General features: G+C 39.4%; 1 protein-coding gene across 1 annotated transcript in view; it reads right to left on the bottom strand.

The window, feature by feature from the left end:
- Window positions 1–2,780: 2,780 nt before the first annotated feature.
- The window catches only part of FoxP (forkhead box P), a 712,908-nt gene continuing 700,446 nt past the window's right edge, over window positions 2,781–15,242 (bottom strand). Inside the window, exons 18-19 of the mRNA XM_071660484.1 lie at window positions 7,291–7,366; window positions 2,781–7,048 (exon numbers count right to left, since the gene is read on the bottom strand). Of these exons, the coding sequence (XP_071516585.1) occupies window positions 6,581–7,048; window positions 7,291–7,366 (544 nt within the window). The 3' untranslated portion in view covers window positions 2,781–6,580. The remainder of the gene's footprint in view (window positions 7,049–7,290; window positions 7,367–15,242) is intronic.

The raw sequence follows: 15,242 nt of genomic DNA on the forward strand, positions 1-15,242 counted from the left end.
TATTTCAAGGCTCCTGCATGCCAAGGCTGCAGGGCAATGCAGACTCCTTTGGAGCTACTTAGATACACAGACCCAAGCTGTACTTCTCATTATGAAAAGTCTAACTTTTTTGCAGTTCTAGAAAGGGAAAGGGCAAATGGGTGTGCAAGCAAATTTTTCTAGTTTTTCTTGTAAAATATTTTGGATAAAATGAGAATATTTTGGGGGTTCATGTAAAATAAAGCTATGAAAATCACTGACTAAATTACTGTACACTTAACCCCTTGCTTTACCTATTTATATAAAAAAATGTGGTATAAAATAATCCTATATTTCTGAAAAGTACACAAAAGGAGAATGTAAAAATTAATTTGGGGTAAAATATAGTACATATGCTCTCATCTTTGACAGACAAAGCAGTAAATTTCACTCCCAAACATACCTCGAGGCCATCACACAAGTCTCTCTTCTCTACCACTGTGTTCTCATCTTTGGGAGATGACAAAAATTTCACACACCAACATGCTCAAAGCCTATGACACAAGTCTCACTTTTAAACTGTCAAATTGCAGGGTTATAAAAGTACATGTACTGCCATTTGTTGACAGAGACTGGTGAAATTTCACACAGCAACATGCCCTGAGGCTATCATAAAAGTCTTGCTTTTCAAAGACCAAATTTTGGGGTAAAAAAAAAAAAATATTTGCTACCATCTGTTGAAACACATTGGCAAATTGCAAACTTCAACATGGCTCTAAGCTATCACACAAGTCTCACTTTTTGATGACCAAATTTTGGGATAAGCAGCCATCTGTTAAGACACATTGATAAAACTTCATACTCCAACATGCCCAAGGTTATCATACAAGTCTCACTTTTCAACGACCAACTTTTGTGGTAAAAAAAAAAAGTACGTGTTGACATCTGTTGAGAGACACTGGTGAAATTTAACACTCCTACAGCCTCAAAGCTATCACACCAATCGCACTTTTTGACCACTAAATTTTGGGGTAAAAAAAAAAGAGTACATGCACTGCCATCTGTTGAGAGACACTGGCAAAATTGCAAATTCCATGCTTCAAGGCTATCACACGTCTCAATTTTCAACAGCCAAATTTTGGGTTAAAAACAGTACGTGATGAATCTGCTGAGACACACTGGTGCAAATTTCACTCCCCAACATGACCCAACCAGTGGGGTAAAATAAGGAATAAGTGCTAACATCGGTCGAGAGAAAATGATGCTAATTTGATTTATCAACATGCCCCACGGCTATCAATGCAGAGATGGTGAGTTATGGTGAGGTACGATGGCTAGTAACAAGTCTGTTTTAGGATGATACTGTCGTTTGCTGAGTGAAGATGAGTTGCAGAAGGTTGTGTGTGTGTGTAAGCGTCGGCAACTGAAGGTAAATGCAAGTAAAAGTAAAGTAATGGTGTTTTGAAAGAAAACAGAATGAATATATAGATTTTCCAAAACCCTCTGGAGTGAAAGATAAAAGTGACCTAAACTGTTTTATGGATATCAGAGGAGAAAAACTGCAAAAGGTGAGGCAGTTTAAACATTCAGCTGTCTTAGGTAAGTTTGGTGATATGGAAGTGTAGAGGAAATGAAGACAGGATTAAGGGACAGCATAGTATAGGTACACCACTGATTTTCTGGCACTCTTGTTTCCAAAGCCTTGCTGGATTAACCACTTTGCCGGATCAACCGTGGTCTGATAATAATCATTCATCAACACACCTCTAACCCTCTAATTATACATCTCCCATGTGTCTAAAGTATACCATGGACTGCTAGTCACTATAGTCACACTCATGTTGTAATTTAAGTTCTTTATGGAACATCTTAACCTGGTCCATTATCATGCTACCTAACAAGTCCACTCGATCGTGCTCAGTACTCTTACCACCTTTCTTAGTTTTTCTAATCATTTGCTTCTTGGAATTGCTCTCTGGATAGAATTTCAATATTTTTTCCCTTTGCTCCTTTATATCATACACAGCTGATGAACCAATACTGTAGATGTCACACAGCTTATGCACCGAAACACCACAGTCCATTTTTTTCAACAGTTCTACTTTATCTTGGATCGATATGGACTGGTGTTTACGTTTGACACCATGACTGACACTCTCATATGTCTTAGAAGCCATAGCTAGGGTTAAATTTAAGCAAAATAAGCCAAGAATCTCAGAATTACAGTATCACCACAAACACGTGCAGTATAAAGAATGTAAACAAGTGCGCCCTACACACAACGCCATCTGTGGCCACCCAGTAAACTAGTCTAGTGGCTGTGGTAATTTCAAGTTCCCTTGTGTAATTTTGTCCAGACTAAAGGAGGTGCCGCACCATCAGTTGCCGGAAATTCAGTAGTGTACCTGTAATACCAAGCCTAACATGGAATGAGCAACAGAGGTGTGGGCTGTGGAAATGAGCTATTTAAGAGGGGCATGCAGTATGACTACATGGAATGAAGAGAGAAATGAGTAGGTGTATGAGAAATGTGGTGTGAAAAGTTCTTTGAAAAGAATACTTTACCTTGCCAAAAGTGAAACTGCTTGTGGTATAACCTCAAGCAGGAACAGAGAAGGGGGCCAGGTGAGGATATTCCCTCAAAGGCCCAGTCCTCTGTTCTTAACGCTACCTCGCTAATGCGGGAAATGGCGAATAGTTTGAAAGAATATATATACATATATATATATATATATATATATATATATATATATATATATATATATATATATATAATGAAAAAAAAAAAAAAAAAATATATATATATATATATATATATATATATATATATATATGTACATACATAATTATACCAGGACCAATTTTTGAGTATGAACTCCTTTATAGTGAAACTGTGCTATCAATAATAAGCCTTGCCAAAGATGACTTTTCACTTACAGTGTAACCTCACACATATATAGCTTGGTAATACACCACACACACACACACCCCCTCGTGTATGGATGCGAGTGTATGTAACCTTTCTTCGTCTGTTTTCTGGCACTACATTGATGTAGCAGGAGGCAACAATTGGTGTGGGGAGGAAGAGAAAGTTATCTCTTTTCTTTTCCTTCATGCAACTGTTCTATTTCCTGTCAGATGGGGTGGCATCAGGAATGGATGAAGGCAAACAAGTATGAATATGTAACTGTATATATATATATATATATATATATATATACACTGGATGAGACAATAGGTTGTAAAGTGATGTGATGTATGTGTGTCTATGTGTAGAGAATGCAGGGCAACTGAGTAGTAAGTGAAGTGTCTTCTTCATGGTAGATGAATAATGGGCATGATAGATCTTGGGATATGTTGTTGGCTAAAAGAAAAAAAAAAGATTAAGAAAGTGTAATTCTACTCAGCGTGAAGGGAGAATGTGACTCATTTCTATCTGGGAGTGTGGTTTCTGATGAGAGGGTCGGTGTCAAAAACTTTTGGAATGGTGGTTATTCAGTGCTTGTCGGGGATCTGTGAGTTGAGGCTACTGATGTGTAAAGCAGGGGTAAGATTTTTATTTCTACCTGGGGGTTGGTGGTTGTTATATAGTCATTTGAGTGGGAGGGGTCTAGTGCTATTGTGCAGAACTGAGTGCCCAGCATGTTGAGGTGGGGCTGTATTGGGAGGATCTTTGTTTCACTGTGAAGGCATTCAGTGTTTGTGGTTGCTAAACAGCTAGTGACTGAGCTAAATGCATAATTTTGTGTGGTTTGCATCTGTTATATTTGCTTTTGAGAGGGTGGAATGAATGTACAGTTTGTAGAGGATATCAAGGGATTTTTTTTTTTTTCAAATCTGGTGTCAAAGTTCTCAGGGCATTTAGTTTGCATGTTGCTTTTGAGCTGATAGTATTGATGTGAGAGGTGAATGTTGTGTGTGTGTTGAATATGTTGCCTAGAATGGTTGTTTTGTTCAAGAGGAGAGACTCTCTATTCAAGGTCAAAAGAGTGATTGAAGACTTTTCTGTTCCTGGTGATCCATTGTTCTATTTGGGTAATGTATGCTGCAAGTTTGATGCTGCTGCTGTGGTGTTAGGGTGTTGTGATGAGACTCTGAGGTCGTCTGCTTACAAAAAGACCAAGATGAGGCTTGCCTGAAGAACAGGGAGGTCATATAGGAAGAAAATGAAGGGAGTTGGAGAAAGAACTGATCCTTGGAGAACTCCTCAGTAGAGTTTAGTGTTTTAGGAATGAAACCTTTGTGATAAGTATGGCAGCCACCTACAAAATTGGATGCCCAATTTCTGTCATTGCAGAGGGTGGTGTCAAGAAGTTTTGTGGAGGATGTGTTGGGGAAAGCATTGCTGATGCCTAATACCACTGCTCAGTTGCAAGATGGGAGTTGTGGTTAGCTGAATCCATTTAGGATATGTTGTGTGAATTCGCTTGTAGTGCGATGGTTGAGTGTTTGGGTTTGAAACCATGCTGTGGGTGACAGTAGGATGTTTGATTGTGTTGTGGATCTGTTTTTCAGAGTATGGATACTGAAGAAAGAAGTGAAATAAAGTGGTAAAAGGAAGGGGATTTGTGTAATTTGGAGGGTTTTGGAACTGATATTATGTTGGCAAGTTTCCAAGTGTTAGGGATTTTGTTGTGTAGCCAGGAATACTTGAAGATATCTGTAAGAGCTTGGACTGCAAATTGGCCATAGCATCTTATATGAAAGTTCAACCTGGAGAGTTTTTTAAGGTTTTATTTGCAACGCATGTATCAGTGGCAGTGGAAGGTGGATGGGCAGCTGTTTCTGGATAATTAAGTGTAAGCTGATTTTCCCATTTAGATGTGTGATTGGTTTGTGGCTGATTTTGAGTAGCATCTCACAAGTGTTTGTGTGTTCTTTGGGAAAAGGGATTTCATTAGAATGGGTCAGGAGTGCTTCATGAATGGAGGATGGACTGGTGCAATAACATTGCATTTTCTTTCATGTTTGCAAGAGTTGGCTGATGTGGGTTTCTAGTTCTCTTTCAGTGATTAAGCTAATGATAGTATCACTTGGTTTTTGAATTAGTTTCTCAATTTCTATTGATGGATAATAATTGTCTGAGTTAGTTTCTTTGCTTTATGAGGTATGTAAATTAAGGGTAGAAATATTTGTGATTTTTAGCTTGCTTGTTTGGAGATGTTGCTGAAGTGTGTGAGACTGTATTATCTAGGGATGAGAAATCATCTATACTGTGTCTGAGCTTTTTCTCTGTCTTGTGTGAAGGCTGTGTACTGTGTGTGCACCAAATCTTGGAAACCAGATATCAGTTACTTGCTGTTTGACAGGTATTTTTTTCACATCAGTGACTGTGGTCCTTTATAAGAAATAAACCCCATCATAATTCGTACTACTACAACAATCTTGTTTCTCCCATTTTTCACTTAGTGTGGGAAGGCTGTTTAATCTAAATTTAAACTAAATCACTACTACTATGGATCTCATTTCTGTGCTGTCCTAACCCCACTTACTCTACAATATAAATAACAAATAAATAATGTAAATAGGTGGGTTTACTTGAGGTACAGGACTACTGCGTTAGAAAAAATATGCACTTACAATGAAGGTGAACAGCAATGATTTACATCCTTTAGAACATAAAAAAGCAAATTTGCAACATATATGTAAAAGAAAACGAAAGCTGTTTCATATTAGCTCAGATTATCTTTGCTAAATTCATCAATTTAAATGAAAAGAAAAGTTCAGTAACTTGGCAGCTAATTTAGCTGAATGAGTTACACACTGTGCACCTCTCTTGGGTCATGTCACTGTCATGGAAGAGCTATCAAATAAGAAACTGAGATCAAATTTCACTGATTAAGTTATATCAATACAAGCTCACAGAGAATTCAATATGGCACTTATAAAATCATCAGTTTTAGACATTTCTATGTTAACATACAAAATTCAGTGCCTAGTTCCAATCAGCCAAGAACTGCAATACATTACCTTGACTGAAATTACAAGAGATGTAAGCATATGCACTATCTACTGGGCTAAGGTTGACAGGGAACAGGGGCTAGAAAAGCACAGTAGGATCTTGTAGATCCATCTAGGAATGGTATACAGGTGGCTGCTGTACCATCTGTAGCCTTAGGCTATTCTAAACTCAGTGAGGCTTGAGTATCAGTGTCTCTGCCTGCACTGTAGTCCTGTAACTCTACACTTACTACAGTAAGCAATCACATCCTTGTCTACACCTTCTGTACAAAACAATATCTGTCCATCACCGAGAATATAAACACTTGTGCCATGACCGACGACAGTGCCGTATGTAAGACTAGTCTGATATGAAACAATTATTCTAATAGAAAGTCTAATTCCGTCAGTGCAAAAATAACAAATTCTTCCATCCTTTCCTACAGGTTTCCCTGTGTCACATACACAAGCCAGTGCTTCAATGTTCAGGAATTGAGATAATGCATTATCTAAATAAGGGATACCAGTTCAGAGTAACACCCATTACCTGGATGTTCACCTCATTTTATAGCCAGCCTCCACTTGCTGGCTTGTCAAAGGAAGATGGCAGTAGGAAAAGTAGTTTTTAAGCGTTAAACCACTCAGAGGTATGCAGTACTCCCCGCCTTCATGCCCTAAGTCACTAGCCTTCTAGAGGAGGTCCTTGCCGCATATGTGCTTCATGCAGTAACTGTAAAGGTGGGGGGAGACCAAGCGTTGTCGGTACATGGGGAACTGCATGGGACACAGGAGGCGGAGGGGGTTGTGATACAGGACTTGGCGGAACTGGACTACGGGATCGAGGTCGGTCTTCATCCATCCCGGAATAATGGTGATAATGTGATACTGGGGAAGCTGGGAGGGCCTCTTCCTCACATTCCCTTTGGGTTTCCATTGGAGTTTCCTCCTCAGTCATCTCCTGCTTGACAAGTTGTGATGTATATGGCTCTTCCTGTTCATCATCTCGATCTCTATGCGGCAGGTCTTCTTCCTCTTCATGACGTGCCACACTTTCATGATAGGATACAGGTGGAGAGCCACTCTTCTCCATGTTGGAGGAAAGACCAAAGCCAGTGTTCAGTACTGGCAGGTTAGAGTCTGCTAGCGCTGCCTGTCAATTTCATAAACTCCACGTTATTTCCACGCAACTCTTTTATACATTTACCTTTAGCATTATTATATAATTGTAATTGTTTCATATACGAGTAAAATTTCAGGATATTACAGTATGCATAAATTCTTGGCATTTATGCTCAAAAATGTATGAGTTTTATAGAAAATAAAAATGCTACAAAGAATAATTCAGACAATGTAAAAAGAGCATGCATGTTCCTTGGTAAATTGAGTACATACCTGAAGGCTTGCATTAAGGGCCTCGCCATAGAGAGTAGGGCTCCCAGTTAATGTTGGACTCTTGTTTGGCACACCCCTGAAATAGATAGCTACTTAGAAACTAATACCAAATTTCCAGAAATGCTGATGTATTAAATCTTAACAATGTATTGTATCGCTTTTTATATTAATCAGAATTGGAGCACTGGTGAAATTTATGTAAATTATGTCACTCAGTATGAGAAGACAATAATAATCATAGTACTATAGTAAAACACTAAGATTTTGAAAATACATGCAAGTAAGTTGTAATATTATAGAAAATTAATTAAGAAATACAACATTGTTTACTGCTGCTTACACACTTACCATGCAATACTTACATTATCTTGCTGTTATATCTTCTTCAGTGGTAAGACTTGTTCATGTAATATCATTCATATATAATATTCTTCCTAACATATATTAATAATTAATGTTCAACTTACTTTTAATGCAGCTCCCCAAACGAATGCTCTGACATAAGTTAAAGAAGATAATATTTGCTATGATAAGCTAATTATTGTGAAGAAATAACAAGCATTAAAAGACATTTGAAAGTGCAGAACATCAAGAAATGTTGAAAACAGCACAACATCGAAATAGTTTTAAAAGTGGATTCGAAACATCTGAAAAGCAACGACTTCTGGGCATTCCACTAAGTAAAAGGCATAAAGAGATATAAATAGTAAAATGCAAAAAAGAGATTGAAAAGATTGAAAAGAAGAGAAGAAAAGATACTTGCGGTTACTGATGAATGGTGTTGTCCCTCTCTGGTTAAGTTGGTAGATGAGGATTAATATCTATATCTACTTTTAACACCCAAACGGTTAGTAGTTATAATGCATGATGATTAATACTACTGCTAACAATAATGTAAACTGTCAAGCTCATGTTAGCATATAAAAGCAACCTTTTTTTTACTAATGCTCTCTTTAACACGTCTGGGTGTTTATATCTTATAATCTATAATTTTTGGCTCAGTCTAGGAAAAGGGGCAGCAACCAATGAGTAATGTGAAATTTTAAAAAGAAGAAAAGGATAACTGAAATTACTGAAATGGATCATTTCATCTTCACCCATAAATGGAAAGGTCTTCCCATTTATAAGATCCTCAACTTTTTCCGTACACAAGAAAACAAATAAATATGGAAACTAGTATTTATCACGGCTTTCCTGAATTCTTAATTAGTAAACAAAATGTTTAAACAAGCCAAAAGTTTAAAAATTATGCCAAATTAGAGTCACGAAGAAAATCAGTAACCTAAATATTTAACTGAAAAAAAAGCAAGGAAATATGGCAAGGAGCAAGTGTAGGGGAAGGTATGTGTTGCAATGTTCAACAGGTTGGGCTGCCAGATCAGTGGTTAATAATATTGTTATGCTATACATACTTTAAATCATGGGGGATAAGAGAAAGGGAGGAAAATCTTGTGTATATGATTAATGAAGAATGGTACTATTGCCAAAATCCCAGTTAATGACTGAAGAGGCTGCAGTGCCTAAAGTCCTCAAGTGAATGATGAAATGTAACAAGACTGCATTACGTACAATGAATAAAGCATGTTATAACTACCTAAAACAGACTCATGTCATCTGATAACCATTCAAACACTATTATGCTCCCATTGACCTAAACACATACTTCCCTTGCACTCCTCAAATGCTTCAATTATGCATTAGCAATAAGGACAAACATAAAGAAAAGCAATTAGCAATCCATTTTCATCATTTCTCAATAAAATTTCAACTTCAACCTACACAAACCCAAAAATAATCTATCAGTAAATAAAAATATCTTACATTTCTATCATACAGGCAAGGGTATAAGAATTTCAGTATTTACTGTTCATTCAAGGTTACCTGGAAGATGAGAGCTGGATTCATGTCTGTCTGAAGTAGAAAGGTTAATTGAAGACTTTTGTGGAGCCATTGTTCTAATTGTGTAATGTAGAGCTGCAAGTCTGATGTTGGTATTGTGGTGTCAAGGTTTTGTGGCCTGACTGTGAGGTAATTTGCATCCAAAAGGACCTTTGTGTTGAGGTTTGCATGAGGTAATGGGAGGCTGTGCATGTCATTTATGTGTTATTAGGGCGACCATTCTTGACATGCTTGAGGTTACACCATGAGTGAAAAGAGACCTTTGGGGATGCTGTATCACTGGGAGTAAAGTCTTGCCAAAGAACTTCCCATTCTAAAGAAGTCTAAATTTCCCTGCTACTGGACTACTGGATGAAGCACAGCCTTGGGCTGCAGGGTCCTTTAGAAAGAGGTCTTGAATATCTCCAGGATATATATATTTTTATCATACTTGATTGCTGTTTCCCACATCAGCAAGGTAGTGCCAGGAAACAGACAAAGAATGGCCCATCCACTCATATACACACACATATATATATACATAAACGGCCATATACACACACATATACATATATACACATGTACGTATTCATGCTTGCCTCCATCCATTCCTGTTGCTACCCTGTCACACTGGAAACAGCCCTGCTACCCCATGCTTCAGCAAGGTAGTGACAGGAAAACACAAAAAATGGCCACATTTGTTTACACTCAGTCTCTAGCTGTCATGTGTAATGCGCTGAAACCACAGCTCCTTATCCACATTCAGGCCCCACAGACCTTTCCATGGTTCATCCCAGACGATTCACAGGCTCTGGTTCAGCCCATTGACAACATGTTGACCCCGGTATACCAAATCATTCCAATTCACTCTATTCCTTGCACGCCTCTCACTCTCCTGTATGTTCAGACCTCAATTGCTCAAAATCTTTTTCACTTCATCCTTCCACCACCTCTCCTTGTTCCCTCCATCTCTGACACATATATCCTCTTTGTCAACCTTTCCTTACTCATTCTCTCCATATGTCTAAACCATTTCAACACACCCTCTTCTGCTCTCTCAATCACATTCTTTCTATTTCCACATATCTCTCTTACCCTTTCATTACTAACTTGATCAAACCACCTCACATCACATACTGTCCTCAAACGTTTAATTTTCTACACATCCACCCCTCTTCTGTACAACCCTATCTTGCAACCATATAATATTGTTGGAACTACTTCAAACATACCCATTTTTGCTCTCCTTCCACACATTCTTCACTGCTCCCAGAACCTCCATCCACTCCCCCACCCTGTGACTCACTTCCACTTCTATGGTTCCATTCACTGCTAAGTCCACTCCCAGATATCTAAAACACTTCACTTCCTCTAATTTTTCTCCATTCAAACTTACAACCCAATTAACTTGTCCCTAAACCCTTGCTCTTATTCTCATTTACTCTCAACTTTCTCCTTTCACACACATTTCCAAACTTAGTCACCAACTTTGCAGTTTCTCACTTGAATCAGCCATCATAGCTGAATCATCGGCAAACAACAAGTGACTCACTTCCCAGCCCTCTCATCGCCAATAGACTGCATACTCGCCTCTTTCTCTCTCTCTCTCTCCAAAACTCTTACACTTACCTCCATAACCACCCCATCCATAAACAAATTAAACAACCATGGAGACATCACACACCCCTGTCGCAGACTGACCTTCACTGGGAACTTATCACTCTCCTCTCTTCCTTCTCATACACATGCAATACACTCTAGATAAAAACTTCTCACTGCTTCTAGCAGCTTACCTCTTACATCATATACTCTTTAAGACCTTCCATGAAGCATTTCTTATCAACCCTATCATATGCCTTCTCTATACAAATCCATCTGTTTTTCTAAGTATTTCACACATTTTTTGAAGGATCCACGCATCCTCTACCATTTCTGAAACCACACAACTCCTCCCCACTCTGAGGCTCTGTGCATGCCTTCACCTTCTCAATACCCTCCCATACAATTTTCCAGGAAAACTCAATAAACTTTTGCTTCTATAGTTTGAACACTCACCTTTATCTGCTTTGCCTTTGTACAATGGCACTATACAGGCATTCCGCCAATCCTTAAACACTTCAACATGATCTATACAAATATTGAATATTCTTAACAACCAATCAACAACACAGTCACCCCCATTCTTAAAAAATTCGACTGCAATACCACCCAAACCTGCTGCCTTGCCAGATTTCATCTTCCCTCAAGGTTTTCACTACCTCTTTTCTCTTCACCAAACCACTCTTCCTGTGGGGTGGGATGGCGCTGGGAATGGATGAAGGCAAGCAAGTATGAATATGTACATGGGTATATGTGTATACGGCTATTTATGTGTACGTATATGTATATATATGTGTACACATTGATATGTACATGTATATTCATGCATTATGTGTGTGTATGGATGTGTACATATATATGTGTGTATATAAGTGGATGGGTCTTTGTCTGTTTCTTGGTGCTACCTCGCTGACGCGGGAAATGGCGATAATTAAAATATTCCAGGTTGATGTGCTACCAACGAACTGAATCAGGGCATGTGAAATGTCTGGGGTAAACCATAGAAAGGTCTGTGGGGCCTGGATGTGGATAGGGAGCCGTGGTTTCGGTGCACTACACATGACAGCTAGAGACTGTGGCCTTTTTTTTGTTTGTTTTCCTGGCGCTACCTTGCTGAAGCAGAGGATAGCAATGCTGTTTCCTGTGTTACCGAGGTAGTGCAAGGAAACAGACGAAAGAATGGCCCAACCCACCAACATACACATGTATATACATACGTGCCCACACATGCACATATACATATCTATACATTTCAATGTATACATAATATACATACACAGACATGTACATATATACACATGTACATAATTCATACTGTCTGCCCTTAGTCATTCCCATTGCCACCCCGCCACACATGAAATGACAACATCCTCCCCTGCATATGTGTCAGGCAGCGCTAGGAAAAGACATAAAGGCCCCATTCGTTCACACTCAGTCTCTAGCTGTCATGTATAATGCACTGAAACCACAGCTTCCTTTCCGCATCCAGGTCCCACAAAACTTTCCATGGTTTACCCCAGATGCTTCACATGCCCTGGTTCAATCCAATGACAGCACGTTGACCACAGTATACCACATCATTCCAATTCACTCTATTCCTTGCACGCCTTTCACCCTCCTGCATGTTCAGGCCCCGATCACTCAAAATGTTTTTCACTCCATCTTTCCACCTCCAATTTGGTCTCTTACTTCTCCTTGTTCCCTCCACCTCTGACACATATATCCTCTTTGTCAATCTTACCTCACTCATTCTCTCCATGTGACCAAACCATTTCAAAACACCCTCTTCTGCTCTCTCAACCGCACTCTTTTTACCACCGCACATCTCTCTTACCCTTTCATCACTTAATCGATCAAACCACCTCACACCACATATTGTCCTCAAACATCTCATTTCCAGCACATCCACCCTCATGCGCACAACTCTATCTATAGCCCACGCCTCGTAACCATATAACATTGTTGGAACCACTATTCCTTCAAACTTACCCAATTTTGCTTTCCAAGATAACGTTCTCGACTTCCACACATTTTTCAACACTCAGAATTTTCGCGCTCTCCCCCACCCTATGATTCACTTCCACTTCCATGGTCCCATCCACTGCCAAATCCACTCACAGATATCTAAAACATTTCACTTCCTCCAGTTTTTCTCCATCAAAACTTACCTCCCAATTGACTTGTCCCTCAACCCTACTGTACCTAATAACCTTGCTCTTATTCACATTTACTCTCAGCTTCCTTCTTTCACACACATTACCAAACTCAGTCACCAGCTTCTACAGTTTCTCACCTGAATCACCCACCAGTGCTGTATCATCAGCAAACAATAACTGACTCACTTCCCAAGCCCTCTCATCCACAACAGACTGCAGACTTGCCTCTCTTTCCAAAACTCTTGCATTCACATCCCTAACAACCCCATCCATAAACAAATTAAACAACCGTGGAGACATCATGCATCCCTGCCGCAAACCAACATCCACTGAGAACCAATCACTTCCCTCTCTTCCTACACGTACACATGCCTTACATCCTCGATAAAAACTTTTCACTGCTTCTAACAACTTGCCTCCCACACCATATATTCTTAATACCTTCCACAGAGCATCTCTATCAACTCTTATCATATGCCTTCTCCAGATCCATAAATGCTACATACAAATCCATTTGCTTTTCTAAGTATTTCTCGCATACATTCCTCAAAGCAAACACCTGACCCACACATCCTCTACCACTTCTGAAACCACACTGCTCTTCCCCAATCTGCTGCTATCTACATGCCTTAACCCTCTCAATCAATACCCTCTCATATAATTTCCCAGGAATACTCAACAAACTTATACCTCTGTAATTTGAGCACTCCTTTTTATCCCCTTTGCCTTTGTACAATGGCACTATGCAAGCATTCCACCAATTCTCAGGTACCTCACCATGAGTCATACATACATCAAATGACCTTACCAACCAGTCAACTATAGTCACCCCCTTTGTTGATAAATTCCACTGCAATACCATCCAAACCCGCTGCCTTGCTGGCTTTCATCTTCTGCAAAGCTTTTACTACCTCTTCTCTGTTTACCAAATCATTCTCCCTAACCCTCTCACTTTGCACACCACCTCAACCAAAACACCCCATATCTGCCACTCTATCTTCAAACACATTCAACAAACCTTCAAAATACTCACTCCATCTCCTTCTCACATCACCACTACTTGTTATCACCTCCCCATTACCCCCCTAACTGATGTTCCCATTTGTTCCCTTGTCTTGGCACTTTATTTACCTCCTTCCAAAACATCTTTTTATTCTCCCTAAAATTTAATGATACTCTCTCACCCCAACTCTCATTTGCCCTCTTTTTTACCTCTTGCACCTTTCTCTTGACCTCCTGCCTCTTTCTTTTATACATCTCCCAGTCATTTGCATTATTTCCCTGCAAAAATTGCCCAAATGCCTCTCTCTTCTCTTTCACTAATAATCTTACTTCTTCATCCCACCACTCACTACCCTTTCTAATCTGCCCACCTCCCACGCTTCTCATGCCACAAGCATCTTTTGCACAAGCCATCACTGCTTCCCTAAATACATCCCATTCCTCCCCCACTCCCTTACGTCCTTTGCTCTCGCCTTTTTCCATTCTGTACTCAGTCTCTCCTGGTACTTCCTAACACATGTCTCCTTCCCAAGCTCACTTATTCTCACCACTCTCTTCACCCCAACATTCTCTCTTCTTTTCTGAAAACCTCTACAAATCTTCACCTTCGCCTCCACAAGATAATGATCAAATCCCTCCAGTTTTACCTCTCAGCACGTTAACATCCAAAAGTTTCTCTTTCACGCGCCTATCAATTAACATGTAATCCAATAACACTCTCTGACATATCCTTCCTACTTACATAAGTATACTTATGTATATCTCTTTTTAAACCAGGTATTCCCAATCACCAGTCCTTTTTCAGCACATAAATCTACAAGCTCTTCACTATTTCCATTTACAACACTGAACACCCCATGTACACCAATTATTCCCTCAACTGCCACATTATTCACCTTTGCATTCAAATCACCCACCAATATAACCCAGTCTCGTGCATCAAAACTACTAACACACTCACTCAGATGCTCCAAGAACACTTGCCTCTCATGATCTTTCTTCTCATGCCCAGGTGCATATGCACCAATAGTCACCCATCTCTCTCCATCCACGTTCAGTTTTACCCATATCAATCTAGAGTTTTACTTTCTTACACTCTATCACAGACTCTCACCACTCCTGTTTCAGGAATAGTGCTACTCCTTCCCTTGCTCTTGTCCTCTCACTAGCCCCTGGCTTTACTCCCAAGACATTCCCTTGAGCTTCGTTTCACTCAGAGCCAAAACATCCAGGTTTCTTTCCTCAAACATACTACCTATCTCTCCTTTTTTTCTCATCTTGGTTACATCCACACACATTTAGACACCCCAATCTGAG

This window comes from Panulirus ornatus, chromosome 71 (assembly GCF_036320965.1).
Source record: "Panulirus ornatus isolate Po-2019 chromosome 71, ASM3632096v1, whole genome shotgun sequence".
Taxonomy (NCBI): Eukaryota; Metazoa; Arthropoda; class Malacostraca; order Decapoda; family Palinuridae; genus Panulirus; species Panulirus ornatus.